This window comes from Tamandua tetradactyla, chromosome 9, assembly GCF_023851605.1.
Source record: "Tamandua tetradactyla isolate mTamTet1 chromosome 9, mTamTet1.pri, whole genome shotgun sequence".
In the NCBI taxonomy this organism is placed as follows: Eukaryota; Metazoa; Chordata; class Mammalia; order Pilosa; family Myrmecophagidae; genus Tamandua; species Tamandua tetradactyla.
Window position 1 is genome coordinate 4537772 of NC_135335.1, and position 23830 is coordinate 4561601.

Below are 23830 nucleotides of genomic sequence, written 5' to 3' on the forward strand. Positions count from 1 at the left end.
TAGTTCCTGCAGAGAGGCAGGAGGGGCCAAGGCTGGAGCCCCCCCCCCAAATCTTCTCGCTGCTCTGGCCCCCACCCCCAGGGGTACCTCTGGCCGCCAGCCATGCAGTGTGCTTACCCTGTGCAGGCCACCCTGCTCCGGGGACAAGTCCACGCTGGAATCAGCTGCAGTGAGGTCCTTCAGAACCGGCCCCACCCACAGCCGCGCCCCTCCCTCAGCAGCCCCAGGCCACGCACGGTGCCATGGGAGGTCCTGGACAGCAGGCCTGGGGGGTTGGGGGGGAATGGACGTGGGTGGCCACGCACCATTTTGTGAGGGAACAACACAGCGTAACACGCCCAGGAGCGACCTCCACATGGCACCCCCAGGACCCAGGGGAGAGGCTCCAGCCCACCCCCCCAGAGACCCTCATGTGTCTTTGTCCCCACTTCTCTCTCTTCAGCTCCCTCTTCTTCCTTGGCCTCTAAAGCAGTTCTCAAACTGGGGGGAGTTTTTGGCCCCCAGGGTAAGTTTGGCAATATCTGGAGACATTTTGGGGTGTCATGACTCAGGAGGTACTATTGGCATCTAGTGGGCAGAGGCCAGAGATGCTGCAAAATATCCCACAGCCTCCCAAACAAAGAATTATCTTGTCTTGAATGTTGATAGGGCCAACGTGGAGAAACCCTGTTTCGGGGTAACGATCCTTAATTTTTGTGGGGTCCTCAAGCGTTTGAGCAACTGAGGAAGTCTCTGGAGTTTTCTCCCCCAGGAGAAATGAGATCCCTCGGAGGCGATCTCATTTTCCCAAATTGCAAACAGTTTCACTCCTCGTAATCTCAGCACACTCCCGGGAAAGATTCATCAAAAAAGAACGTCTCCTCACTCTGAAATAAATATGAGGGCAGGCGTCCCTGTTCATCGTGCTGGCAGGGCCCCACGCACTGTTCAGACTGCGGTGAACCCAAACAGTCTCTTAACAGATTTTGGTTCTGCCTGTCTCTGGCAGAGCAGGTGAAAGCAACGGGGCTGCAGCCAAGGACAGCTCCTCCAAACAACCCCAGGGGGCCTCGCGCATCTTGGTGAAAAGTCCCAGGTTTACAGAAGCCTCTTGTAAAATGCAGTTTATGACCTGAGAGAATGCAGGGGGACCCACTCATCTCACCAAACGGCCTCATCTACACCAAAACGGCATTTTTGCTTTTCAAATGGGCCAAATTAATTGCGGAAAGCTTCCTTTAGCTGTCGAGCACAATTACCAGTGGGACAGGTGATGACAATGGGATATTTACCAGGACAATTAGATCTTTCGGTGACACTAACCCATGTCCTTATTTTTGCTTTTCATTACAAAATCCTGATAGAGAATGAAATAAGTTAAGCAAAAGGTATTGACGGTGTAGTGTTTCATTGAGTTTGGAGATTTCTCTCTCTTTCTTGGGCAGCTTTCCTCCCATTTCAGTGTTATGTCTAGTATACGACAGAATATTAAGATAAGCAGGTAAGGATGTATCACCTGCCAGGCTCCACCGTTAAGCGCTTTGCAAGGATAACTTGTAACATCAAGGTGTGGCTTTTAATTTTGTGTCAACTTGGCCAGGCTCTGCTGTCTGGTGGTTTTGTCAAACACTAATCTGGCTGTTGCGTTAAAGGTATTTACTGGATGGGATTGTATTCTACAACCAGTTGACTTTAAGTAAATAAGGAGAATGCGCTCAGTGACAGGGAGTCCTACTTGGATGCCTGAAGAGCAAAGAATGGAGGTTTTCAAAAAAAGAAGAAATTCTGCCCTAAGGCTTTTCACCTCACACCACATAGGAAAATTCATTCAAAGCGGTTCAAAGAACTAAGTTTAAGGACCAAAACTGTAAAACTCCTAGAAGAAAACATAGGGGGACATCTTTAGAACCTCACATTGGACAAAAGATTCTTAGATTTTACTCTTACCCTGAAAGAATGAACAATAAAAGAAAAAAGCAGGTAAATGGGAATTCATCAAAACCAGAAACTTTTATGCGTTAAAGGACATTATCAAGAGAGTGAAAAGACAACCTACAGAATGGGAGAAAATAGTCGGAAACCATATTTCCGATAAAGGCTTAATATCTAGAATATATAAAGAACTCCTGCGATTCAACAACAAAAAGACAAACAACCCAATTAAAAAAAAATGAGAAGAGGACTAAACAGACATTTCTTTAAAGAAGATACACAAATGGCCAAGAGGCACATGAAAAGTGCTCAACATCATTAGCCATCAGGGAAATACGCAACTCAAATCTGCAATGAGATACCACTTCATATCCACTAGAATGACTATTACTACGAAAACAGTAGTGTTGGAGAGGATTTCGAGAAATAGGAACCCATGAATTGTTGGTGGGGATGTAAAACGGTGCAGTCACTGCAGAAAAGAGTTTGGTGGTTCCTTCAAAAATTAAGTATAGAATCACCACATGACCCAACAATCCTACTTCTGGGTATATACCCCAAAGCAGGGACTCGAACGGATATTTGAACACTTAAATTGTTAGCATTATTCACAATTGCCAAAAGGCAGAAGTAACCTAAGTATCCATCAGCAAATGGATAAATGAATTGTAGTCTAGCCATACAATGAAATATTATACAGCTGAAAAAAGGAATGAAGTCCTGTAAGCACTATAACACGGAGCACTTATTGCAAGAAAGAACAAATACTGTATGAGCTCACAGATATGAAATAATTAGAATATGCAAATTCATAGGGTCAGAAATTAGAATCCAGGTTATCAGGGGGTGGCAAACAGGGAGTTAATGCTTAATGGGTCATTTCTGTTTGGAGTGACAGAAATTTCTCCTGATGGATGATGGTGATGGCCACTCAACATTGTGAATGTAATTAACGATACTGAACTATATATTTGAAAGTGGTTAAAATGGGAAATTTTAAGTTGTGGATATGCTATTATAATACAAATAAGAGAAAAGAAACACAACCCCCACAGGCCCATACAACAAAAGAGTGAGCCCTAGTGTAATCTGTGGAAATAATCTGTGGAAATAACTAAGAGTATAATTATAATAACATGGGTTCACGAATTGTGACAAAGTTACCATACTAACCAAAATGTTAATAATAGGGAAAACTGTGGGATGGGGTGGGGATGTACAAGGGAGCTCTGTACTTTCTGTTTGATGTTTTTAAACCTACAACTACTCTCATTAAAAAAATAAATAAAAGAAAGACAAAAAAGAGACACCATCCCCTCGTCCCTGAGTTTCCAGCCTGCTGACCTCCCTGTGGATTTGGGACTGGAGACCCCAACATCCTCTTTATCAGACTGTCCAGCCTGCGGCCGGACCGACAGATCCAGACTCCCCAGCCTCCACAATTGCGCGAGACAGTTCCTTCAAATAAATCTCTTAATATAAATATATACATATATCCTGTGGCTTCTGTCTGTCTGGGGCCTCTGCTGATACCACCAGAGGTGTCAACAATACAGCTCTTCCCATTTTACATAAGGGGAAACTCAGACTGAGCAGTCTCTGGAGGAAAGGAAGAAGCCTAGATTTGGTCCTGGTCAGTAGCATGAGAGACCTGATCTGAGACCCTCCTCCCCTCCTTTATAAGCACAGTGCTCCCCACTTGAATGCTCTCCTTCCTCCCTGTCTTCATGGGCTGTGCTTTCCACCTGCACGGCCTCCCCACTCGCACGTCCTCCTTCCTGCCCTCCTCCCTGCCTTGTATAGGCTGTGTTCCCACCTGCCTGCTCTCCCTCCTCCCCACTGTGCACAGGCTGTGCTCCCCACCTGCCTGCCCTCCTTCGTCCCCTCCTCCCCACCTTGCACAGGCTGGGCTCCCACCTGCTTGTCCTCCCCACTTGCATGTCCTCCTTCCCTCCTCACCACCTGACACGGGCAGTGCTCCCCACCTGTATGCCTCCCCTCCTCCCTGCCTTGCACAGCCTGTGCTCCCCACCTGCATGAGATTTTAAAGTTACTGTCAGGAGACAATTACACAGATAGAGAGGAAATCCCATGGAGAGCAGACAAGGCACTCCACAGAGGGCTGAGCTTGTGATCACAGCTCCCAGGGAGAGGCCTCTGCCACCAAGCTCCCCAGTGGCCTTTCCTGCCTTTGAGACAGTCTGCTTGTTCCTCCAGTTATAAAATGACATGTTGAAATAAACTTGGCATAGTAGCAGTATTGTTCCAGCAAAAAGCTGCAGGGCTGGCCGGGTAGAACAATGAGAAAAGCCAGAAAGAATCAGCCATCTGTCTCCTCCAGAGTGGCCCCTGCTGAGACACAGCAAAGGAGGAGACTTTCACCTCCCAGCCAACACCTGGTTTCCAGCCACTGCCCTCCAGGTTGGTGAGAAAGGTTTTTTGAATCCTTGCTGAGCTCAAATCTTTGCTTCCTGGATAGCAGAGCCCTTTAATGTCCCCCTGGGCACTGACAACTCCAGGGGGAAACTAGATCTGCTGCAGAGTTCATGAGCACACACTGGGTGACCGAACCCCAGCCAGGCAAAGGGCCACCCAGAGAGAACCCCTCAAATCAGGAGCTCAGGATGGAAAGAGGCTCCACTTAGCATCTCTGTTTTCAGGAAGTGATGGTTACTTATCACGACATGAAGTTTACAACCCACTGTTGAGGGTTGAAGTGTGTCCCCCAAAAGACGGGCTCTAACCCCTGGTGCCTGGAAATGTGTCCTTATTTGGAAATAGGGGCTTTGCAGGTGTGATCAAGGTAAGATGAGGTTCCACTGGATTAGGGCAGGCCCTAATTAAATGACGGATGTCCTCAGAAGACGGGGGAAATCTGGACACACAGGGAAGGCAACGTGAAGTCTGAGGCAGAGCCTGGAGTGCAGTGGCTACAAACCACGGAAAGCCAAGGAGGGCTGGCCGCCATCAGGAGCTGGGAGAGGCGAGGGAGGAGCCCTGCCCATCCCTTGATCTCAGACTTCTGGCCTTCAGACCTGGGGAACAACCAATTTCTGTAGTTTAAGCCCCCATATTGTGGTCATTAGTCCCTGAAGCAATAGGAAACTATCGTGACACACCTGGGTTACCTCATTTACCATTTGGGAAATGGTATTTGGCCTAGATATTCCAAAGGCATTCTTATCACGGGCCAAAATAATTCACTATTTAAAAACAGGTGGATCCTATCGATTGAATAACAAACCAATACAGCACCAACTTTTACTATAAACATTCTTGGTTGACTTGACTGCTTGCTAAGTAAGAGATGTTTCCTGATTCTTGATGAAACCACTCAGTGACAGGTCTGTTGACCAGCGGCCTCTTGCCCGGTGTGTAAAAGAGAAAGCCCACTGGGCACAGAGAGGTTAAGATGTTGCCTGGGGACACACAGCAAATCAGCTGAGAACTTGAGGGAAGCCCCTAACTGCTGTAACCTCAGTCACCAGAGGCAGACGTGCAAGCCAGCGAGAAAACTTCCTCTTAGAAAGATTCTTAAGCTCTGCTAGGGAGAGGGGCACCAGGAAACACAAGGGGCCCCCAAGGACCTGGCAGTTCAACCTCCCCATTTCACAGATGTAGAAACCGAGGAGGTTTCCTCCCCGAGGAGGGCCACGGTCATCCAGGAGGATTCCTAGGAAGGCTTCATCCTCCGTCCCTCTGAACAGGCAAGCCGAGCGCCCTGAGCCCCAAGCTCCTCCCTGAGGGTAGGTGTGGCCTGGGGGGCGGCGGGAGGTTCGGTGTTCCCCCAAACCCTCGGGAAACCATTTCCACCCGCCGGGACCACATCCGAGCACTCCAGGCCCCACCCCTTGAAAAACGCCAGCGCGCGCCCCGCCCCCCCACCCTGTGCGCCCCCTCCCGGTGCGCCCCCTCCCGGACCTCCCCCGCCCACCCCCCCGCGCGCGCGGCCCCGCGAGCGCCCCCTCCCGGCCCCGCGAGCGCACGTACGTCCTCGTCCCGCTCCAGCTCCAAGCCGGCCTCCAGGAGGTTGCCCTCGTACTCCTCCCTGCGGAACCTCTTGTCATCCTCGTGGTAGTCCATGGGGGGCTCGGGCTCGCCCCCGCCCACCGGGCCCGCCTTCCCGGGCAGGGGCTGCTCCTGCTTGCCGCCGCGGGCCCCCGGGGCGGCGTCGGGGTGCTGGCCCCTCCTGGCCAGGGTCCTGCTGCCCGTGGGCCGCTTGTGGGGGTGCACGAGGATGTAATCCACCTTGCGCTTGCCGTCCCGGAAGTACAGGCCGTACTTGCACTCGGCATCGGGGTCCACGGACAAGGAGCTCAGCAACTAGGGGCCAAGGAGGAGAGGGAAAACCTTCAGTCACGCGGTCAGCACCCCTCCAATCTAGAGGGAGCATGCCTCCAACAGAGAGGGAGCACGCCTCCCATGGAGAGGGGGTACCCCTCCAACCGAGAGGGAGCACCCCTCCAACTGAGCTCAGCCTCCAGTTTTCCTGCCGCTCCTCCATTCATTCCACCAACACCTCCCGAGCGCCCGCCGGACACCCAGCTGTGATGCAGTGTGGACTTAGAGCCAGGCCCTGCATTGTGGTGCAGACGTTCTAGAAGGAGCCATGGGGCGCCCACAAGGCCCAGCTTTTCTAGGGAGCCAGGAAGGGCCGGGCATCCAGGCACGCTCCCAAAGGGTTGTGCAAAAGCTGCAAAGTAGAAACCACACTCGGACAGGGTCTCGGACGGGGCAGAGCCAAGCTTGGGTTCTGCCTGAGCAAATCTCAATTTGTTAAGGGCAGTGCCCAGGCCACCACCATGTCAGGGGCCCAGGGCCGTAACTGGGGGTGCACTCAAGGCACCTGAGTGAGGGTGAGGGGGTGAAGGGGTAGGGGGCCAGGAGGCAGGAGCCAGTGGAGGTGGGAGTGAGTGGGTCGGGGCTGTGGGGCACAGGCTCCATCCTGTGGGGCCATGGAGCTGGGATGGCCACTGCCAGCTGGGGATTGCTCCTGGGGGTGTGAGTCACCCCCTCTCCTGACCAGTTCTGCCTGTGGCCTTTGCTGGTTCCTGCACCCAACAAAGCCAGTGGCATGTGTGGCATGGTCTGGGGATGCCCTGGGGCAGGACCCCAATTCAGTGGTAAATGGAGGGACGTGTGGCTCAGCAGCTTAAAAAGCCAGCCATCCACACAACTGCCAGTGGTACAGCTGCTGCTAAAGCCAAACCTGAATTTCTAGAACTCCTGTGAGATTTTGCTTGTTAATCGAGGGCACAGATTAATCAGCAAGCTGCTCTTTGGAAATACGAGAATAAATTAGAAACACCGGGGTGCAGTCTGATGAGCAACTCTTCAGATTTTGCTCCAAACTGTGAACAGTCCCCAAAGCCGCGTGTGCCCTGAGCCCTACCAGCTGGGTTTCCATCTCAGGTCCCCATGACCACGTCCCAGTGCTCCCCACTCCTGCTCTCTTCAAGCCACCGTCGTCCAAGGGCAAGTTGTCCCTGGAAGGTGCCGGGGGCTGGCGTGCGGCTTCAGGCTGCCCCAAACCCCCGTGGCCGGCAGAGCAAGCTGTGCTGGCCTCGTGGGCTCAGGACAGTCCCCACGTGGCCACTTGGGGCGCCGGGGCGCCCCACCAGCTGCACCACAACCCTACAGGGCCCCGCTGCCTTGGGTCAGGAGAAGGAGCTGGAAAACCCCTCACTTGGGGGGCGGCGGTCTGGGCGCCCCAGGAAGCATATGGCAGAGGATGGAAGCTGGGGGATGGAAGCTGGGGGATGGAAGCTAGGGGCTGGGGAGCCTCCGTGTGATCCCGTTTCTTTTCAAACCACCCAGCGTTAGGCTCTGGGAGGAGAGGAAGGGGAAGAGAGAAACTGGTGGATGCTGGAAGGACTTGGGAAGGTTCCCTCCTGGCAGCCTACAGAGGGGTCTGCCTGCCCCTTCCACTGGGGTTGATGGGTGGGGGGTGGTCTGGGGATGGGGCCTCGAGACAGTGCCCCGGGGGGCGTGGGCACAGCTCAAAGTATGCGGGAGGCTAGAAATCAGCAATCAACCGCTGCCTCTACTGAGACTGGACCTTCCAGCAGAGCAGGGCACCGTGTGCCCTCCTTGCCCGGCCTGCCCGCCCCCCTGGGCCCCGCATCCCACTTGCCCCACGTATGGGGCCTTCTGGAAGCCAATGGGAGGGCTCGGGGCCCCCAGCAGATGCCGGCATCTCGCACCTGCAGGGAACAGAGCGACACGGTGTAGGAGGCAGTGTAGGGGGACAAGTTCTCCTAATTTGTCAGAGGGGAAGCTGAGGCCCGACGAGTCGGGGGTGCCTGAGGCTGCAGAGCAGGTGCCAGGTTGAGCCCACCCTCACGTCCCAGGCTGCAGCCCAGGCGCCCTTCCCTCTAGTGGCAGCTCCTCCAGTCTCATCCCCAGTGGCTGACCCTTGGAGGTGACTTCTACTGCTGACCCCACTGCCCGCCTCTGCCTCCACCTCTAGAAAGGACTCGGTTAGAGAGAGGGCCACCATTCAATCTCCCCGGGTGCCTGTGCAGGGCACACGGGGCAGCAGGTGAGTGTGGGCGAGCCTGGGCGCCTCGGGGCAGCAGCTTAGTGCCAGGCTCTGGATTCAAGTCTGACCTCAGCCACCCCAACCACACGCCCTGGGGAAGGCTCTCGCTCCCCGTGAGCCTCATTCTGGCCGCTGTAAGATGGGGCAGCCTCCAGGAGGGGTGGCTGAGCTAACAGGTGCCTCTGCAGGGCTTGAAAGCTGTCAGGAATCTCCAACCAACTCCGGGATCGGGAGGTGGGGTGACTCCTTCCCTCCTCCCCTAAGTCCTGGGACCCGGCCCAGAAGGGCAGAGCATGAGAGCTGGAGCTGCGAGGTGGCTTTTCGTCACCATGGTGCCACGTGCAGAGAAGCAGACCCGAGGCTGCCCTGGAAGATGCCAGGCCGGGATGGGGAAAGAAGGTCCTGGCCAGGCAAGGCTAGACTGGGTCATGCTCTCACACCAGAGCTGGTCCTACCAAGGCAGATGCGGGTCTCTGGGGGGTGGGCAGAATGTGGGGAGTACACGCGGCCAGACCTTGGGTCTGCCAGTTTCTCAGCGCGTCCAGGAAGGCCCTAGGCCCATTTAACAAATGGGAAATGTGGTGGTACAAGGTGGTGCCAGGTGCCTGGGGAGCAGCCCCCAGGGACAGGCCCCGCAGCAGACCGTTCATCCTGGTCTCCTCTCCTGCAGCACCTTCCCCAGCTTCCTCCCTGCCTCTCCAGGCCTCCTGGCCCTGCCACCCCCACCCCAGGCCCCGTGCTGGAGCACAGCCACCTCTTCAACAGGACATCCTATTCTTTCTTCCTTACCTTGCATGGGCTGTGCTCCCACCTGCATTCCCTCTCTCCTCCCTGCCTTACAGCAGGGCCTGGCATATTGTAAGCCCTCTAATTGTGAGTTGAAATGTATGCACAAATAAAGAACTAGGGGAGGGCAGGGGGAAAATAATCTCATGGTCAGAGTGGACCACAAGTGAAAGACGTTGGCAATGCCGAATTGAGATTCCAAAAAGCTACAAAAGCAAGCTGAATGTGCTGCTGGGACCAGCAAGAGGCAGGAATGAGCACTAGTATAGGGGTTCTAGGGTCTAGTTCCATAGCTCTCTCTGCCACTGATTTGCTGTGCCGTCCTAAGCAAGTAACCTCTGTCTTTTTGGGTCTTAGTTTTATAAAATGGGGATAAGCCGCCCTGAATAAGGGGAAGGGGACAGCAACTTTTAAACAGAAAACGCAGCTCCTCTGCAAACTTAACTCCATCCTCCGAGATCTAGAGCACAATTCTGAGCTGGGCTGGAAGACAGCCAGGGAGGGAGCCCCACAGCCAGGAGCAGAGAAGAAATGTCAGAGGAAGTGAGCCTGCTGCAGCCAGCCAAATGACTCTATGGGGCCCTTCCGCAGAGCAGTGGAAAAGGTGCTTTGCTTGAGTGGGGCAGGACAAAAGGGCGAAGATTTAAGTTGCAGTGGGAGGGATGGGGGTTAGACTTCACACACAAGCTCCCAATTCAAGCCTGGGAAGCCATCAGCACATTCTTCTTTCAGTATTCTTAGGAAATGGGAGGGCCACCCCTTGGTGTACTTCTCATTCATCTTTTTAATTGCTGGCACGTAATATGCAGTTACCAAGTGAATGAATGACTGAACGAATGAATTAATACATGACAAATGCTTGGGCCTTACATACTGTTACCAGTTGGAGCCACCAGATCCAAGAACACAAAAGCAACTTAAACCCGGTGCTCCCCAGCTTTGAACCTCAGTTTTCTCCTCTGTGAAATGGAAAAAAGGCATCTCCTCCACCTCTGTCACAGGATTTTGAGTATAAAATGAGATGGGAGCTACTGAGATGACCCCCCCCCCCCAAATATCTGGGGGGAAATGCTCCTGGAAGGAGCACCCACGAGGAAAATGGCAAAATGGATTGAGACATCTTCCTGAGATTACATAGGGAAAAGTCAAGGGCCAAAGGTCTCCTTCCAAGGGTGTGCCCGCAGCCTCCGTCTGGGGCAGCCTCTGTCCGGTCCACGCCTCCCTCTCCTCTCCAAACTCCTCCCCAACTCCAAGGAAAGGGCAGGCAGGGCACCTGTGTCCACCCTGTTTGGTGGCTTGAGCTGGGTGCGTTCATTTATTTGGCTTCTCTAAAGTTCTGCTCCAGAATCTGAACTCAAATATTTGTGTAAAAAAATTTCATGTAGAAGCAATTCTAAAGGACCATTTTAAGGGGATCGCCTATGTTTGTCTTCTCTGAAAATGGGGCAAATATCAGCAAGGTACATTACTTTGCAGTTCTAGGAATCTTTGAATTTCAGATCTGAGCAGAACATCCATTTTAAATTTTACTTTCATCCTAAAAATTGTACAAACTAAACCACTACCACTACATGGCAAGTTGTGGTTATTGGGCAAACAGCCTCATCAGGAAACAGATCATCTCCAATTGCAGATAAGCAGGAAAACGTTCTTTTCTCAGCGTGCCTGGGCACCAGAAGCCTCTCTGGTGTGCCCAGGCTTGTTCAGGGCAGCTGGGTCCGAGGCACACAGCTGTCAGTTTGGAAAATAGAAACGCTCTAAGATTAACACAGAGAAAACCTAATGAAGCAAAGTGCATCCAATCTGGCCTCTGGCTTTGGAGTCATTTCTTGGGACCAAAAATGATGAAGCGACTTTCACCCTTGAACTTGGGGAATGACAGAGAGAGGGAAGGCAGAGAAGCAGCCTGGGATCTGGGGTCTGCAGGAGGTGGGCTTATCCGAGGGCTGGCTTTAAGCACGTCAGTCCTGCGTGTGGGGGGACACGGGCTGGGAGAGGGACAGAAGCTTTGTGAAATGCAGTCCACGCCCTCTGGTCTTCCGTGGCCAGGGCCGCCTTTGCGGGTGACTCAGGATAAAAGCTGAGCAACAGTTACTGGCTTGAGCTGTGCCGGGATGCCCTCGGAGGCCCTCCCCGTGACACCGCCTGCCCTGCACAGACAGGCCCGGGAGCTGATGCTTTCAGCCCGTGTGCGTGGGCAGTTCACAGGCAGGAAACGCTACTCAGCCACCTCTCTGACCTGCAGCCACTGCCCCCATCCACGTACCTTCTGGTCCTCTGAGCCCAAAGCCCCCCCCCCCCCAAACTCACGCACAAAGAAAGAGTCAAGAGCTTCAGCTGGGCCTGTCCATGTGCCTCTGGACAGGGAAGACCTGGAGGGGACACTCCGTTGCCTCTTTGCAGACTTTGTAGTTCTTGCTGGGCTTGGGGGGAGGCAGGTGATACCTGGCTCTGGATAAGCAATGGGTCCCCAAACTAGAACTCCAGAGCCCAGAAGTCACTCATCAGAGTGCCATTTCTTACCCCAAATCCAACCCATCTTCATATCTAATCCCGTCTACCTCTCCAGTCTCCAGTTCTCTCCGTCGCCGTCCCCACCACCTTTCCTTCTCTGAGCTGCTGTCCCACGCCCCACTGCTGGATCTCCCCAAATGCAAGGAACACAGCTCCTCCCCTCCAGAATGTCAGACCTTCAGATGGCTCTCCGACCCACCTGCTTCTGTGTCCCGGACCCTTCCTAGCTTTCCTCCTAGCTGCGGGGTCACTTGGGGCAGGTCACCTCCCTGTAATAGCAGCACCTGCCTCACTGGGTTGCAGTGGGAGTTACCTGAGCCAACACGCGGGGACCAACACAAGGCATGGAACTGTCCCAGGGGTGGTGGTGGGTCAGCCTCCATCACTGCAACCTAAGCTCAGAGAGAGGGGTGGAGCCCTCCCATCTCATTTCCTGGGGGTGCCCAGGGTAAAGCCCCGCTTCTGCTAGCACCCCGCAGGGACTTCAGCTCTTGCTTAAATGATGACTCCCTATGCCCGAAGCCAAACCTATTTATCCCTCTCAGGCTCTCCTCTCTCTATCAATGCTTGCTCCCACCTGCTCCTGAGAGGAAGTCCCCCACTTTTTACCCTGTGCTCCAGCAGTTGCCCCCTTCTCTGCTGGAGGGGTGGAGGGGGCCTATTGGTCTCCTTCCCGGGCACAGTGACCTCCACCCCACCTGCTTTCCACCCAGCCCTCCCGGTGTGCTCTTGTCCCCAACCAGCTATGGCTCGAGGCGCAGGGACGGGGCGTGTGGACACACTGGCTGGAGCCTTGGCATCACTGCGGGAGGGGCCACGGCAGGGTCTGGGGCGGGGCACGGGCGCTGTCCCCTGGTCCCGGAGCGCAGCACTCCACCGCAGTGCTGCCCAGCCGAGCGCACAGTCCCGAGACCTTCCCTCTGCCGGAAAACTTTTCGTCCTTTAACCCAAAGCCTTAAGGGGCTAATTCGGCTCTCTGGGGAGCCCAGGCCAGCTGGGTCCGACCCCAGGGAGGGTGGGGGCGGGTTCCGGGGCCCTGGTCTGGGAGGTCCCAACCACGAGGCCGCATAGGAGCTCGCCCACCCGGCCCCGCCGCCACCCGGCCCCGGGCCAGCCGGGAGCCGCCGCGGAAAGAGTCAGTCCGGCGCCTACGGGCTGCCCCCGGCGTTGGGCGCTCTCGGCGCGGCAGGCAGGGGAGACGCCGGAAGGGCCCCGGGGCCTGGAGCCCCAGAGGGGCGCGGCAGCCGCCAGCGGGGGGCGGCGGGGGGCGGCGCGGGGCGGGGTGGGGTCTGCGGCGGCCACCTCCCCCCTGCGCCGCGGTCAACGCCGCCCGGGCCTGGGACTCCCTCCCCCTTCCCCGGGGCCACGCGCGGGTCGAGAAGGGAGGGACCCCACCCCCCACGGCCCGGGTCCCCAGGCGTGCGCGCGCGTCGGGCTCGGGACGCGCGGGGACCCGGAGCCAGGGCGCCGGGCTGGATCCGGGAGAGGACGCTGCGTCCCTGGGGTGGGCGCCGCGCCCGGGACGCGCGGGGGCCACGGGCCCGGCGCCGCCTGCCCGGGGCCCACGTGCGCGGGTGGGCGCCCCCCGACGCGGCCCCGGCCGGGGGAAACCCGCCAGGCCCCGCGGCCGCCCGGCTCCCGCCCTCCCCGGGCCGCGGCGCAGGTGCGCGGCGCCCTCCCCCCGGGCGGCGCTGGCCGGCACTCACCACGCCCTCGGACGGCAGGTAGCCGATGTCCTCGATGGCGCAGATGTTGATGATGTGGACGCTGCGGTCGTCGGCCGGGAGCGTCGAGTACTTGTCGTTGCCCCTCATCGCGGCCGCCTGGGAGCCGGGACCGCCGGGCGGCGCGCCCTCCCCATCCACCGCCCCGGCGGCCTCTGCAAGCGGAGACGGCAGCGTTCGCGGCGCGCTCGCAGGGGGCCGGGCCTCCCCGCGCCCCGGCCGCCGGGGACGTGGCCGCCTCCCGCTCCGCCCGCCCGCCCGACCCTCCTCGGGGCCGCTCGCCGCTGTCACTCCCGCGGCCGCCCGGGAACTTGGCCGCCGGCCGGGCTTTCTCTTCCTTAAAGAAAAGCTATACGCGCCCTCCCGCCGGCTTATGGCAGCGGCGGCGGCGGCGCGGGTCAGATTTTCCGTAGAATTTTAAACACAGGAAGAAAGTATTCCATTCCTGCGGCCCCCTCCAAGTTTTATTTTTATCCGGGGAACGTGCCCCTTTGGAATTTTTGGGAGGTGGGAAGGGTTTTCATTGCAGGGAGGAAACTTCCAACAGCCCCCGCCTAAAAAAAGAAAACACACACACACACACACACACACACACACACACACGCAAACAAAACAAAACAAAATCCCTGAGAGTCACACTTCTGTCGCTTTAGCTCGGGTGGCCCTGGCAGGAGAGAGAAGCTTCTGGGATTGAAGTCGGGAGCTGCGGTCTCTGAGCTTCCCCCTCGACTCACCGCCCAACTCCTGCTGTCACTCAGCTCTCACCTCTTCCAGGAAGCCTCCCCTGGTTTCTGCAGACCTGCCAGCTCCCCTGTTCCTTGCCTTTCCAACATGCTTCCCCCACCCTACCCCACAGCAAGCAGGGAAGCCTCCCCCACCCCCACTCCAGGTTATCCCTGGCCATTTATTGAGCACTTAGTACACTGGGACTGGGCTGTGGGGAGGCCCTGACACAGGCCCCACAGCCACCTGCTGACCTGTCCTCACTCTGCAGAGGGGAAACCAAGGCTTGGGAAGGCCAAGGAACAGTCCCTGGCTCCTGTGTTCAAGGAGGCGGCAGGGGGTTTGTGTGCCAAGCTCTATGGCCTGCCAGAGGGAGGGACCATGACTCTGATCTCTCCTTCCCCAGGGGTAAGCGCGCAGTAGGTGCTCCTCACACAGGCTTTTAAGCCTCCATTATTGCAGCAGGAGGAGGATGCAGGTCTCCAGGGGCGACCACACTCAGGTTCAGCAACCCTGCCCAGCCGGAATAAAGCCCACCCCTTTTCCTCTGCCTTGATACATCCTGTTAGTTCTACAAGGTGTGGAACAAATATCACCTCCTCCAGGAAGTCACCTTGGATTTCCCCTACCCCAAGCACTCATGCTTTCCTCTCTATCCAAAGAACCTGCTTTACCACGGCGGCAGCACTTGCCTCTCTCCTACTTATTTTACAGTGAGCTGTCTACTCAGTTCATACAGCAATTGCTCAATACTTGCTTGTCACAGGGACTGTGACATTGCACTGCAAGATGCCTATATGCACGAGGTCAGCAGGCACGATGGGCCATTTCTCTCCCCTGAATGCATGGACAGCCCACATGCAGAGATCCGGTGACCCAGCCCTGCCTTCCAGATACGTTATTCTGCCAGGTGCTGGGAGTACCCCTGGACCCCACAGAAGGGGTCATGAGGCTGCCTTGGAGCCTGGTGTGGTTCCAAGTGTGGAATCTGGACTCAGGACCCAGCGGGGGAGATGGGGTGGGGTGCAGCCCCTGCTCTGGCACTTTCCAGCTCCTGGGAGCTGGGCACACTGCTCACATGGGCAGTGCAGCCCGACTCCCCAGGGGGTGTGAGGGGCCAGTGTGGGACGCCCAGAGTGGAGCTCGGCCGTGGCAGCTGCGGCGATGGCCATCGCTATGCTGTCATTGCCGTGACCTCCCCTTCCTGGCTGACCTCTGCTGGGCTGGGCCCAGGAAACAGCCCCTATATTGTCTCTAGCCCCACTTCCAACTCCCACCCTAATTTAGCCTTCAGTTTGTGAAGTCCGTGAGGTGCAGGAGGGCTTTTCCTAGCCGGACAAGACTGGTCCCCAGGCCGCATTCACGCGTGGCCTCGAGGATCCTTTATCTGGACCTTGGACAGTGAGCTAGGGTTAGAGGAAGTGCTCCAGGCTGCCCAGTCCCACCGGAAACAATTCTCCATAGCCTCTGCCACACTGGGGAGACCTTACCCTGAAAAGTTCAAGCTCTCAGGGCTGGGAAGAATTAAACACACGCACACGCACACGCACACACACACACACACACACACACAGAGTTACATAACTCCATCCTCTCATCCGTATTGGTAAACAACCGAGATTGTGTAACCCTAATGCACTGTCCTTCTAAATTTACGTCCAAGTGGCAAGAGGTCTGCGAGGTGAACTTTGTGAAAAAAAAAAAAGCGAAAATATAATCCATCGGCTTTGGACACCTTGGTACTCCCAAATGTTTGGAAATGACACTCGCCTGCTCACTCCGACGCCCGAGTCCCGCTGGGGGCTGCTGGGTGAGGGTTCATCTCTCAGGCGCGTTGGAGCTTCCTGCCTCCTCCCGGGTGGCATCCCCTATGGCTGGGCTTTAACCTCTCTGTTTCCATGTTTCATGCTTTAGGCAGACTCAAGATATCTGCTTGCCTGTAAAACGTCCCTTTTCTTGCCATGCATTTTTTTCACGCCCATCCCCTGCACTCTGCGTCCTCCCACTGTACCCCTGCCCTGGGTTTTCCTAGGACAGCTCAGCAAGGGCAGAAGGAAGCAGGGGTCTGCTGGGCACAGAAAGAGCCTCGGGAGAGAGGATGGCCAAGAGAGGTCAATTCTGTCCCTAGAACATTTATAGCCTGGATTGCAGGTTCCTGGGCTTGGGGATTTGGGGGACCGGCAAAAAGTGATAATAATAGCACCCCAAAAGTCAGGGAGGGGGAACAGAATTCTTCCAGGTTGCCCTATCACCCAAGATTAGGGCTGCTTTTTTGGTAGATGATCTCACTTGACCAGCTCCCTGCTGAGTGAGTCACAGATGGGCCATTTCCCTGGGATTCTCCATCTTCCTGTCACTGATTGCTTAGAAATGGGCCATCTAGATAAACTGCTGCTTTCAGTTTGCGTAGTCTGCTTTTTGATTCAGTGATTTTCATCATTAAAAGAATGAAAGGGACAGATTTCATCAGGAGGGTTGATTCCCTGCTCAAGAATTAATAAAATAATATAACAGGCTATGAGTCTAAGGGGAGCATTTTCTTCTGGAAAGTTCTCTGTGTCACAGCTCACTTGGCGTTTGTGTCACTTGTGATGTCACGTGCCATAGAGCATTTCCGTCTTCGCTGACATTTAGGAGTCACTGGGAACCCACGCTTGGTGTGACACGGGGCACAGAAAACAGACACCGAGAAAGCCGTTGGAACCCCAACTGCTTTGTAAGGGGCTGGAAGAGGGAGCCCTTTCCAAGAGTGCCTTATTTTCAGTAGGCGTCTCATTTTGCCGGGCAGGGCCCACCCAAGAAAGAGCACTTCGCCCTGGGTCCTGCCTCGTGGCCGCATCTCAGTGCTTGGCCCCGGCTGTCTGCAATTCCAGAGAGGATGAACAACCCAGCAGTGATGGGCAAAGCAACACGGCGCGAGGCACGCCAAGTTCTGGGGTGCAGGGGGGGCCTGGTGAGCAAGACCATGGGCTCAGACGAGAACTGGCTCCCCTGTGAACTAGCTGTTTGGCTTGGCGTGCCTCAGTTTCCACTTTTAGAAAATGAGACAAGTAGCACCCCGCTCCTGGGTGGGTTGAGTGCTGGAAGAAAACGCGTCGGCTCTTGGTGAGGCACCTGGCCAGGGTGAGCCCCGGGTTGGAGAATATTCCGGTGATGGGCCCTTCCAGGTGCTCTCCAGCCGGCTGTGTCTGCCTGGTCACATCTGACACTGGGCCGGGGTGATTCTTTGCAGCGGGAATCTGTCCTGTGCGGTGAAAGCTGTGCAGCAGCTTCCCTGGCCCTCATCTACGAGATGCCAGACAAAAAACGGCTCCCGGTCACTGCCCTAGGGCTTGCCCAGGGCCTTGGCTGTGCTCTCCAGAAGACCTGGGGGACCGATTTGATCTCCCCACCTTTCTCAGCTGAGAACCCCCGGGCCTGGAGAGGGGACATGTGTAGCCCAAGATCACAGGAAAGGGGGGCAACGTGGCCTTAAAACTAGGTCCCCTAACTTCCAAATCTTATATACACACCCCTCTCTGGATTTAGGGCCTTATGAAGTTTGTTTTTAGAAGATGCACAGCTGCCCGCAGCTACCTGGGTTTCCTCGGCCACGCTGAGCTTGCTCAGTCCCGGTCTGTTCAGCTTTATCCCCACCGTTTGGATCTCTGCACTCGAGGTGCTAAAAAAATGCGGTTGACTCACGGGCTGCCCCGGGGTAGGGACCTCGGAAGAAGTGAGCTGCTGTGAGTGAGTCAGGGCTACTGTGGGCTCCCGGGTGGCCCCACCCTGCTCTGGGACCCCCATCCCCGCCTCCCACGCGGACTCTGCTGCTCCTTCAGAGCCCGGGGGGCAGAGCGGGTGGGACAGAAACGCGCGCCGAACAGGTAAATGGGCACCCCGCGCTGCAAGCAACCTGGGCTCTGATTTCCTCTGGGAATTTTGCAACTTAGAGGCGGAGGGAGGGTGAGACTCGGTCATTTCCTTCCTTTGGGTGACGTCAGAGCCCAGAGCCGCGGCCAGAGCGGCTTCCCAGGGAGTCCCCGCGGGCGGAGAGCGCAGCCTGGGCTCTGGAGCGCGGCCAAAGCCTGAAGCTCTGTGTGTGTGTGTGGGGGATGCCTCCCTGCCCAGAAGCCAGGGGGTCCCATTGGAGGCTCTTTCTACTCCTAACATGTTTTGTGAACGCGAGGCCTGCCTTCTGAGAAGTCCCAAGGACTTAATAACAGGCTCGGGTTAGGGGACAGCCCCGCTGGCTGCCGTCCCATGCCACCTCCTCTGGGAAGCCTTTTGCTGCCCGGCTCAGGCCCAGTGACTCAGGCTGTCTCTGATGCCCTCAGCTCGTGGCTCCATCGGGTACCGAGCGCTCATTTCTTTTGGATCGTCCTCGATTCTTCTGCATTGTCTCTGAGCTTCTCACTCCCTTTCCAGTCTTTGGCACACTGTACAATCCTCCCGTTTATATGGATTTAACATGCAATCCTATGGTGCTTAATTATGCAAATATTAGCTGCCAGTTGTCACAACTGTCTCCAAGGGGGTCCCTGCCAAGGTGTCCCCCTGGGGTGCTTTCTATGGAGATGCGCGGAGAAATTCAGGCCAAACCTCAAGCAGCTCTTCCTTCCCAGGGACCCCCGGGGACCCCAGCAATAAGCTCCCCTCCACCCCTCCCATCTTAGGTGGTCGCTGTTGGACATCTCTTGAACCAGCCACCCCATTACCCAAAGGCTGGTGAAAAAGAAAGAAAAATAAAGCTTTGTCAACCGGTGCAATCTTCTTCCAAGGGCCCGAAAGAATTAGAGGGCTTCACTGCACCCGGCACTGAGTGACAGCAATGTGCTTTCACCAGGCTTTTAAAACCCCATCATGAGGGCGGGCCACGGTGGCTCCTCAGGCAGAGTTTTCGCCTGCCATACCGGAGACCCGAGTTCAATTCCCGGTGCCTGCCCATGCAAAAACAAAACAACAACCCCATCATGAGAAATAAAAGACTCCACCTGGCGCATCTTGATGCCTCCCTCTGAACTTAAACCTCCACGGAGAGGCCACGTGTGGCCCACGCCAGACCTTGGGTCTTCCCCTCGACTGGTTCTCTGACTCTGGAGCCCACAGACACTGATGGATAAGGACAGGGCTGCAGCCCAAGGTGACTCAGCCTCTCCTACCTGCACCGCTGCGTCCTCCAGGACACACACCTGTACTGCACACCCCTAGGCTTAGTAGCCTGACACAATCCTGGAGCTTTCTTTAAGACCCCTCTCGAGGCCTGGCAATGGGCCCCCCAGCGTCCCAAGCGCAGGGCTCTTGCTCACAGAGTGACTCCTCTTGGGGGCATCCAGAGCTCTCCAGCAAAGAGCAAATGAAGCCAGAGATCCCTGAGCAGCCCAGCAGGCTGAGCCATCTCTGTGGGAAGAGCCCAGGTCTTTCCTGGGAGACCCAGTGACCAGAACAAAAGGTCTGCAGGGTTTCTGGCCCCTCCCTGGAAAGCCTGCAGCTGGTTGGACTGGGCACTCACTGATGACCCCCTGCCTCACCTCTGCCTTGTGTCAGGGTCTCTGCTGGGTCAGGGGCCTCCATCCTGCAGCCGAGTGGCTGGGCTGCAAGCTTTTGGCAGGCAGACTCTGGCTCCGGTCACTGCTGCCTGCCCAGGGCCCTTCCCAGGGCACCCAGCCCAGGGCACCCAACCTAGAGCAAGCCCATGCTCCTGGGAGGAACGGAAAAGCAGGGAACAAAGATGCTCACCAAGCAATCGACAGGAGATCCCGAGCCAATGCTGGTAAATCTGAACCCCGAACCCCTTCCCGATTGGGTGCCTGGGACTCCATCCCCCGGCGGGACTTTCCTATATGCTAAATAAAGGAATAAGTTATGGATACAACCGAAGATATTGTAGTGGCCACACTACAAAAGTAACAATGATCAGGTGAAATTAATTTTAATAATATATTTTATATAATCAACATATGAAAACATTATTGTTTCCATAATAATCGACATAAACATTATTAATGAGATAGTTTGCATTCTTCTTTTCATGTTAAGCCTTTGAGGCATGGGGCGTACTTGACATTTACAGCACAACTCAATTCAGACAAGCTCCTGCTCAATCAAGGACTCAAAGGCGCATTTGCCCGGTGGCTGCCGAATCAGATGCTGAACTACAAAGCCTTGTGTTATTATTAAGGAAAACCACAGTGAATGACTTTTATGTTCCACTTTATGTTTTTCTGTGTTTTCTAAGATTTCCGTAATGAACGCAAATTACCTGTATCATCAGGAAACACTGATTTTGAAACACTGACATACAATGTAGCTGTAGGCTTTTATTATTGAAGGGAAATTGGCTAATTTATCTGATTTTTATCTGTACGGCACAAATTAAGTCAAGGGCCTTTGCCTAAGGGCCAGCTGGAGGTGCAATCCTAAGATATTTTCAGAGGGTGGTCTTTAATTACAAAGCATATCTGATTACACAGCTGGTTACGCAAGTTGTTAAATGGAGGCGGTGAGAGAAGCATCTGTGTTGAGTTCAATACCAAAAAGAGACACACCTGGACTCTTGAAGTCACTCTGCAAGGGATACAATGTATCCAGTGTTTACAGCACATATTGGCAGTCTACCCACAATGTGGCACCCGGGAAGTTACACTGCTGGGGCACGTGGTCTGAGATGAAGAGGCCAGTGGCGGCAGGGGCTTTCCAACCGAGCTGCCAGCTCCCAGCAGGTGGGCACCGCTCATTTCCCCCTACTTTTCTGGTAGCCCCATGTTGGCTGATTGGCTGGTTCATTCGTTTGCTCATGCATGCATTTGCTCTCCCTTCATTCATTCATTTGCACTCACTTGCTTACTCATTCATTCATTCCCCCACTCATTCAGCCTATTGCTTGCTCATTCATTCCCACACTAATTCACTTTCTCACTCACTCATTCATTTGCTCATCCATCATTCATTCACCACTCTTTTACTCATTCATCATTCATTCGCTCATTCATTCATTTACCCAGTCACTCATTCCTTCCTTTGAGCACTCATTTATTCATTCACTTGTGTCCTTGCTTGCTCCCTCACCCATTCACCTGTCCCCTCCACCCCACCTGGTACCCCTTCTGGTTTTTTATTTCTCCATAGAAATGACCATCTTCCATACATGTGTAACTTGCCCCATCGTCTTGTTTGCTGTCTATTCCCATCTAGAATGTCAGCTCCAGGCAATCTGCCAGGATGTGATGGCTCTGAATTTCCATGCCTGAACATGACAGCAAGAGTGAGCCGTCAGGAGCTGGGGAAAAGGCATATAACTGAGCCTGTTGAAAACAGTTGGGGCCCCAAAACATTGATCCAATAAAGTCAAACGCTGGGAGGAGGGAGAAACTGTGAGAGAGGTACCCTCTGAAACCAAGCATGCCATCTGTGTTTGTAGAATACCCCAGTAACCGACAACTAATCACTGCTTAGCCCTTACATCCTTTCACTTATGTAGACAAAACCCAAAGGCCCATTTCCTATAGAATCAGTAAATGCACACATGCACACACACACATATACACACACCTGCACACATTCGTGTACACACACAGGCATGCAGTACACATGCACATACACACACACAAATAAATGAAGACAAATAAAACGAAGACTGCCTCATCTCAGAATGGTTGAGAGTGGACCTCGGCACCGTGCGTTCTCCCCCATGCGGGTGGCGGAATGACCATCTAGAAGCTCAGCCTGACCCACGTGGTGGGATTCCAACCTCCTCACTCCCTGGCCCTCGGAGACCTGTCCCCCTCCAGGCCCAGAGGGCTGCAGGGTTGTCCCCTTTGAGGTGTCTGCCCAACCCCCAGCACTGATTGCTTTCCAGACCTCCTGCTTCGTATATCCGCACAATTACATCTGGAATAAAATTTCCTGGAAACTCCCCTTTTTCTCTTTTACTGGAGGAAAAGTGCCCTTCTCCCACCCCAAGCAGCAATGGAATCCCCCGGTAGAGAAAGTTCATTTATTTATGTTTTATTCCACAAGTTGATTCTCAGCTCAAATGTCTTGAGATTTTCTTAGTCATTTACTTCTCCTTTCCCATTCCCTCCCCAATGTTTCAAGAAGGCTTTCTCCTTCCCTAAGCAAATCCCTTCAAACACCCACGGATTCCTTCTTTCTCTCCATAGAACCCACAACCTGGCATCTTTCCTTCACGTTTCAGAGGAGAAGATTGAGCTGATCCTCAGTGAGGGGACCTCAGTGGCCTGAATTCTTTCCCCCCCAAAAAAAACAAAGAGAAAGGAAACCCCTGCTCGTGTGCAGAGACAGAGCTGGGCCTTGCCTGACGAATTACTGTAAATCTTTTCAAAGGGAAAATCTAGGCAGAGGTGACATTCTGCTCTCAAGGGTACCCCAAGGCGTGAAGCAGAAAACCGACTAGACTTAGTCCAGCCCCTGGCCTGGTGCCTTAGAAAGCAGGCGGTGCAGGTCTCCAGCTCGGGAGCGCCTCCGATCCTCACAGCCAACAGGGTCTTTTGGGAGTCAGCGATGTGGGCTCATCGGCCACACCTGGGGCCAGCCTGCAGAGGCAGGACGTGGTGGGACCTGGCTGGCCATGCTTCCCCTGCCCCATAGCTACCAGTCACAGGGACAACACACAGCCTCCTTTATCTTGGGGACCAACTTGCCTTAACTGACGTCTGGGCTCCCCTCAGCTCTGAGCCCTCTGGGAGTGGGCTGGGGTAGAAGTGCCTGGGGACGTGGCAAGGAGAAACCCCTGGGTCTCTGGGGCCGCTTCATGTTGGATCATTTACTATCGACCTCCGAGGAGTTGATTCCTTCCGGCTGGATTGTCAGCTCCTCGCAGGTAGGGACTCTGTATCCCTCGCCATCTCTTGGAGGCATCTGCTAAAACGTCAGAAGCTTCCGGAACCTTCCCTTTGCCCCAGGGGACTGGTCACTTGTCTGCTCTGGGAAAGCAAGGGTATTCTGTCTGTCTGGTTTTCAGCGCCGAGCAATGCCTGGCACACAGTAGGAGTACAAGAAAATGTGTCAGGAGAATGAATGGATAATGTGCAGTGTGTTCGTTCTGTACAGTCTCACATCGGGCCACGCTGGGCCTGGAACTGTGGCCCGACAAACGCTGTTTACTGACCCATCCATTTTTATCTAACCCAAGCAACCTCTGAGCCGTATCTGCCCTTGTGGCAAGTGCCGCCGGGACCTCCCCGGACAGGTTCTGCCCAGGTGCAAAGGAGGAAGGGGATGTTGTCTTAACATTTGTAAGTTGATGGCGCTTCTGGGAACACGTTTTGGAAGCCGCTGGGCCGGCTTGCCACAAAAGCTCCATTGAGGCCTTTTCTCCCCTGAGGGAGCTTGCCCAGGAGGAAAGCTGGGCCCGGCCTTCCGGGCAGGCGGTGCCCTCTGCCGGCGACATCGGCAAGTTTCTTAAGGTCCTACTATGTGCAGTGATTCCTGGGCTATGAGCCAAAGGCGCAAGGTGGGGAGAGGGGGGACCGGCCCCCGCAGCGCTTACAGTCGGCCGGGAGTCCGAAAGTCAACACGCTGGAGAAGTGCAGGAGGGAAAGGTCACGGAAGGTTCTGGAAAGCTTTGCAGAGGAAGTGGCTTCTCAGCTGGGCCCATAAGAGGGACGGGGGTGAGGAAGATGAAGAATTG

At 55.0% G+C, this 23830-nt stretch overlaps 1 protein-coding gene across 4 annotated transcripts in view; it reads right to left on the bottom strand.

Annotated features, from left to right (window-relative positions):
• Positions 1 to 23830, bottom strand: part of ANO1 (anoctamin 1) — a 176258-nt gene that overhangs the window by 76690 nt on the left and 75738 nt on the right. For all 4 annotated transcript variants that reach the window (XM_077115427.1, XM_077115425.1, XM_077115426.1 and 1 more), the window contains exons 2-3: positions 13459 to 13631; positions 5902 to 6234 (exon numbers count right to left, since the gene is read on the bottom strand). In XM_077115427.1, the coding sequence (XP_076971542.1) occupies positions 5902 to 6234; positions 13459 to 13631 (506 nt within the window). The remainder of the gene's footprint in view (positions 1 to 5901; positions 6235 to 13458; positions 13632 to 23830) is intronic.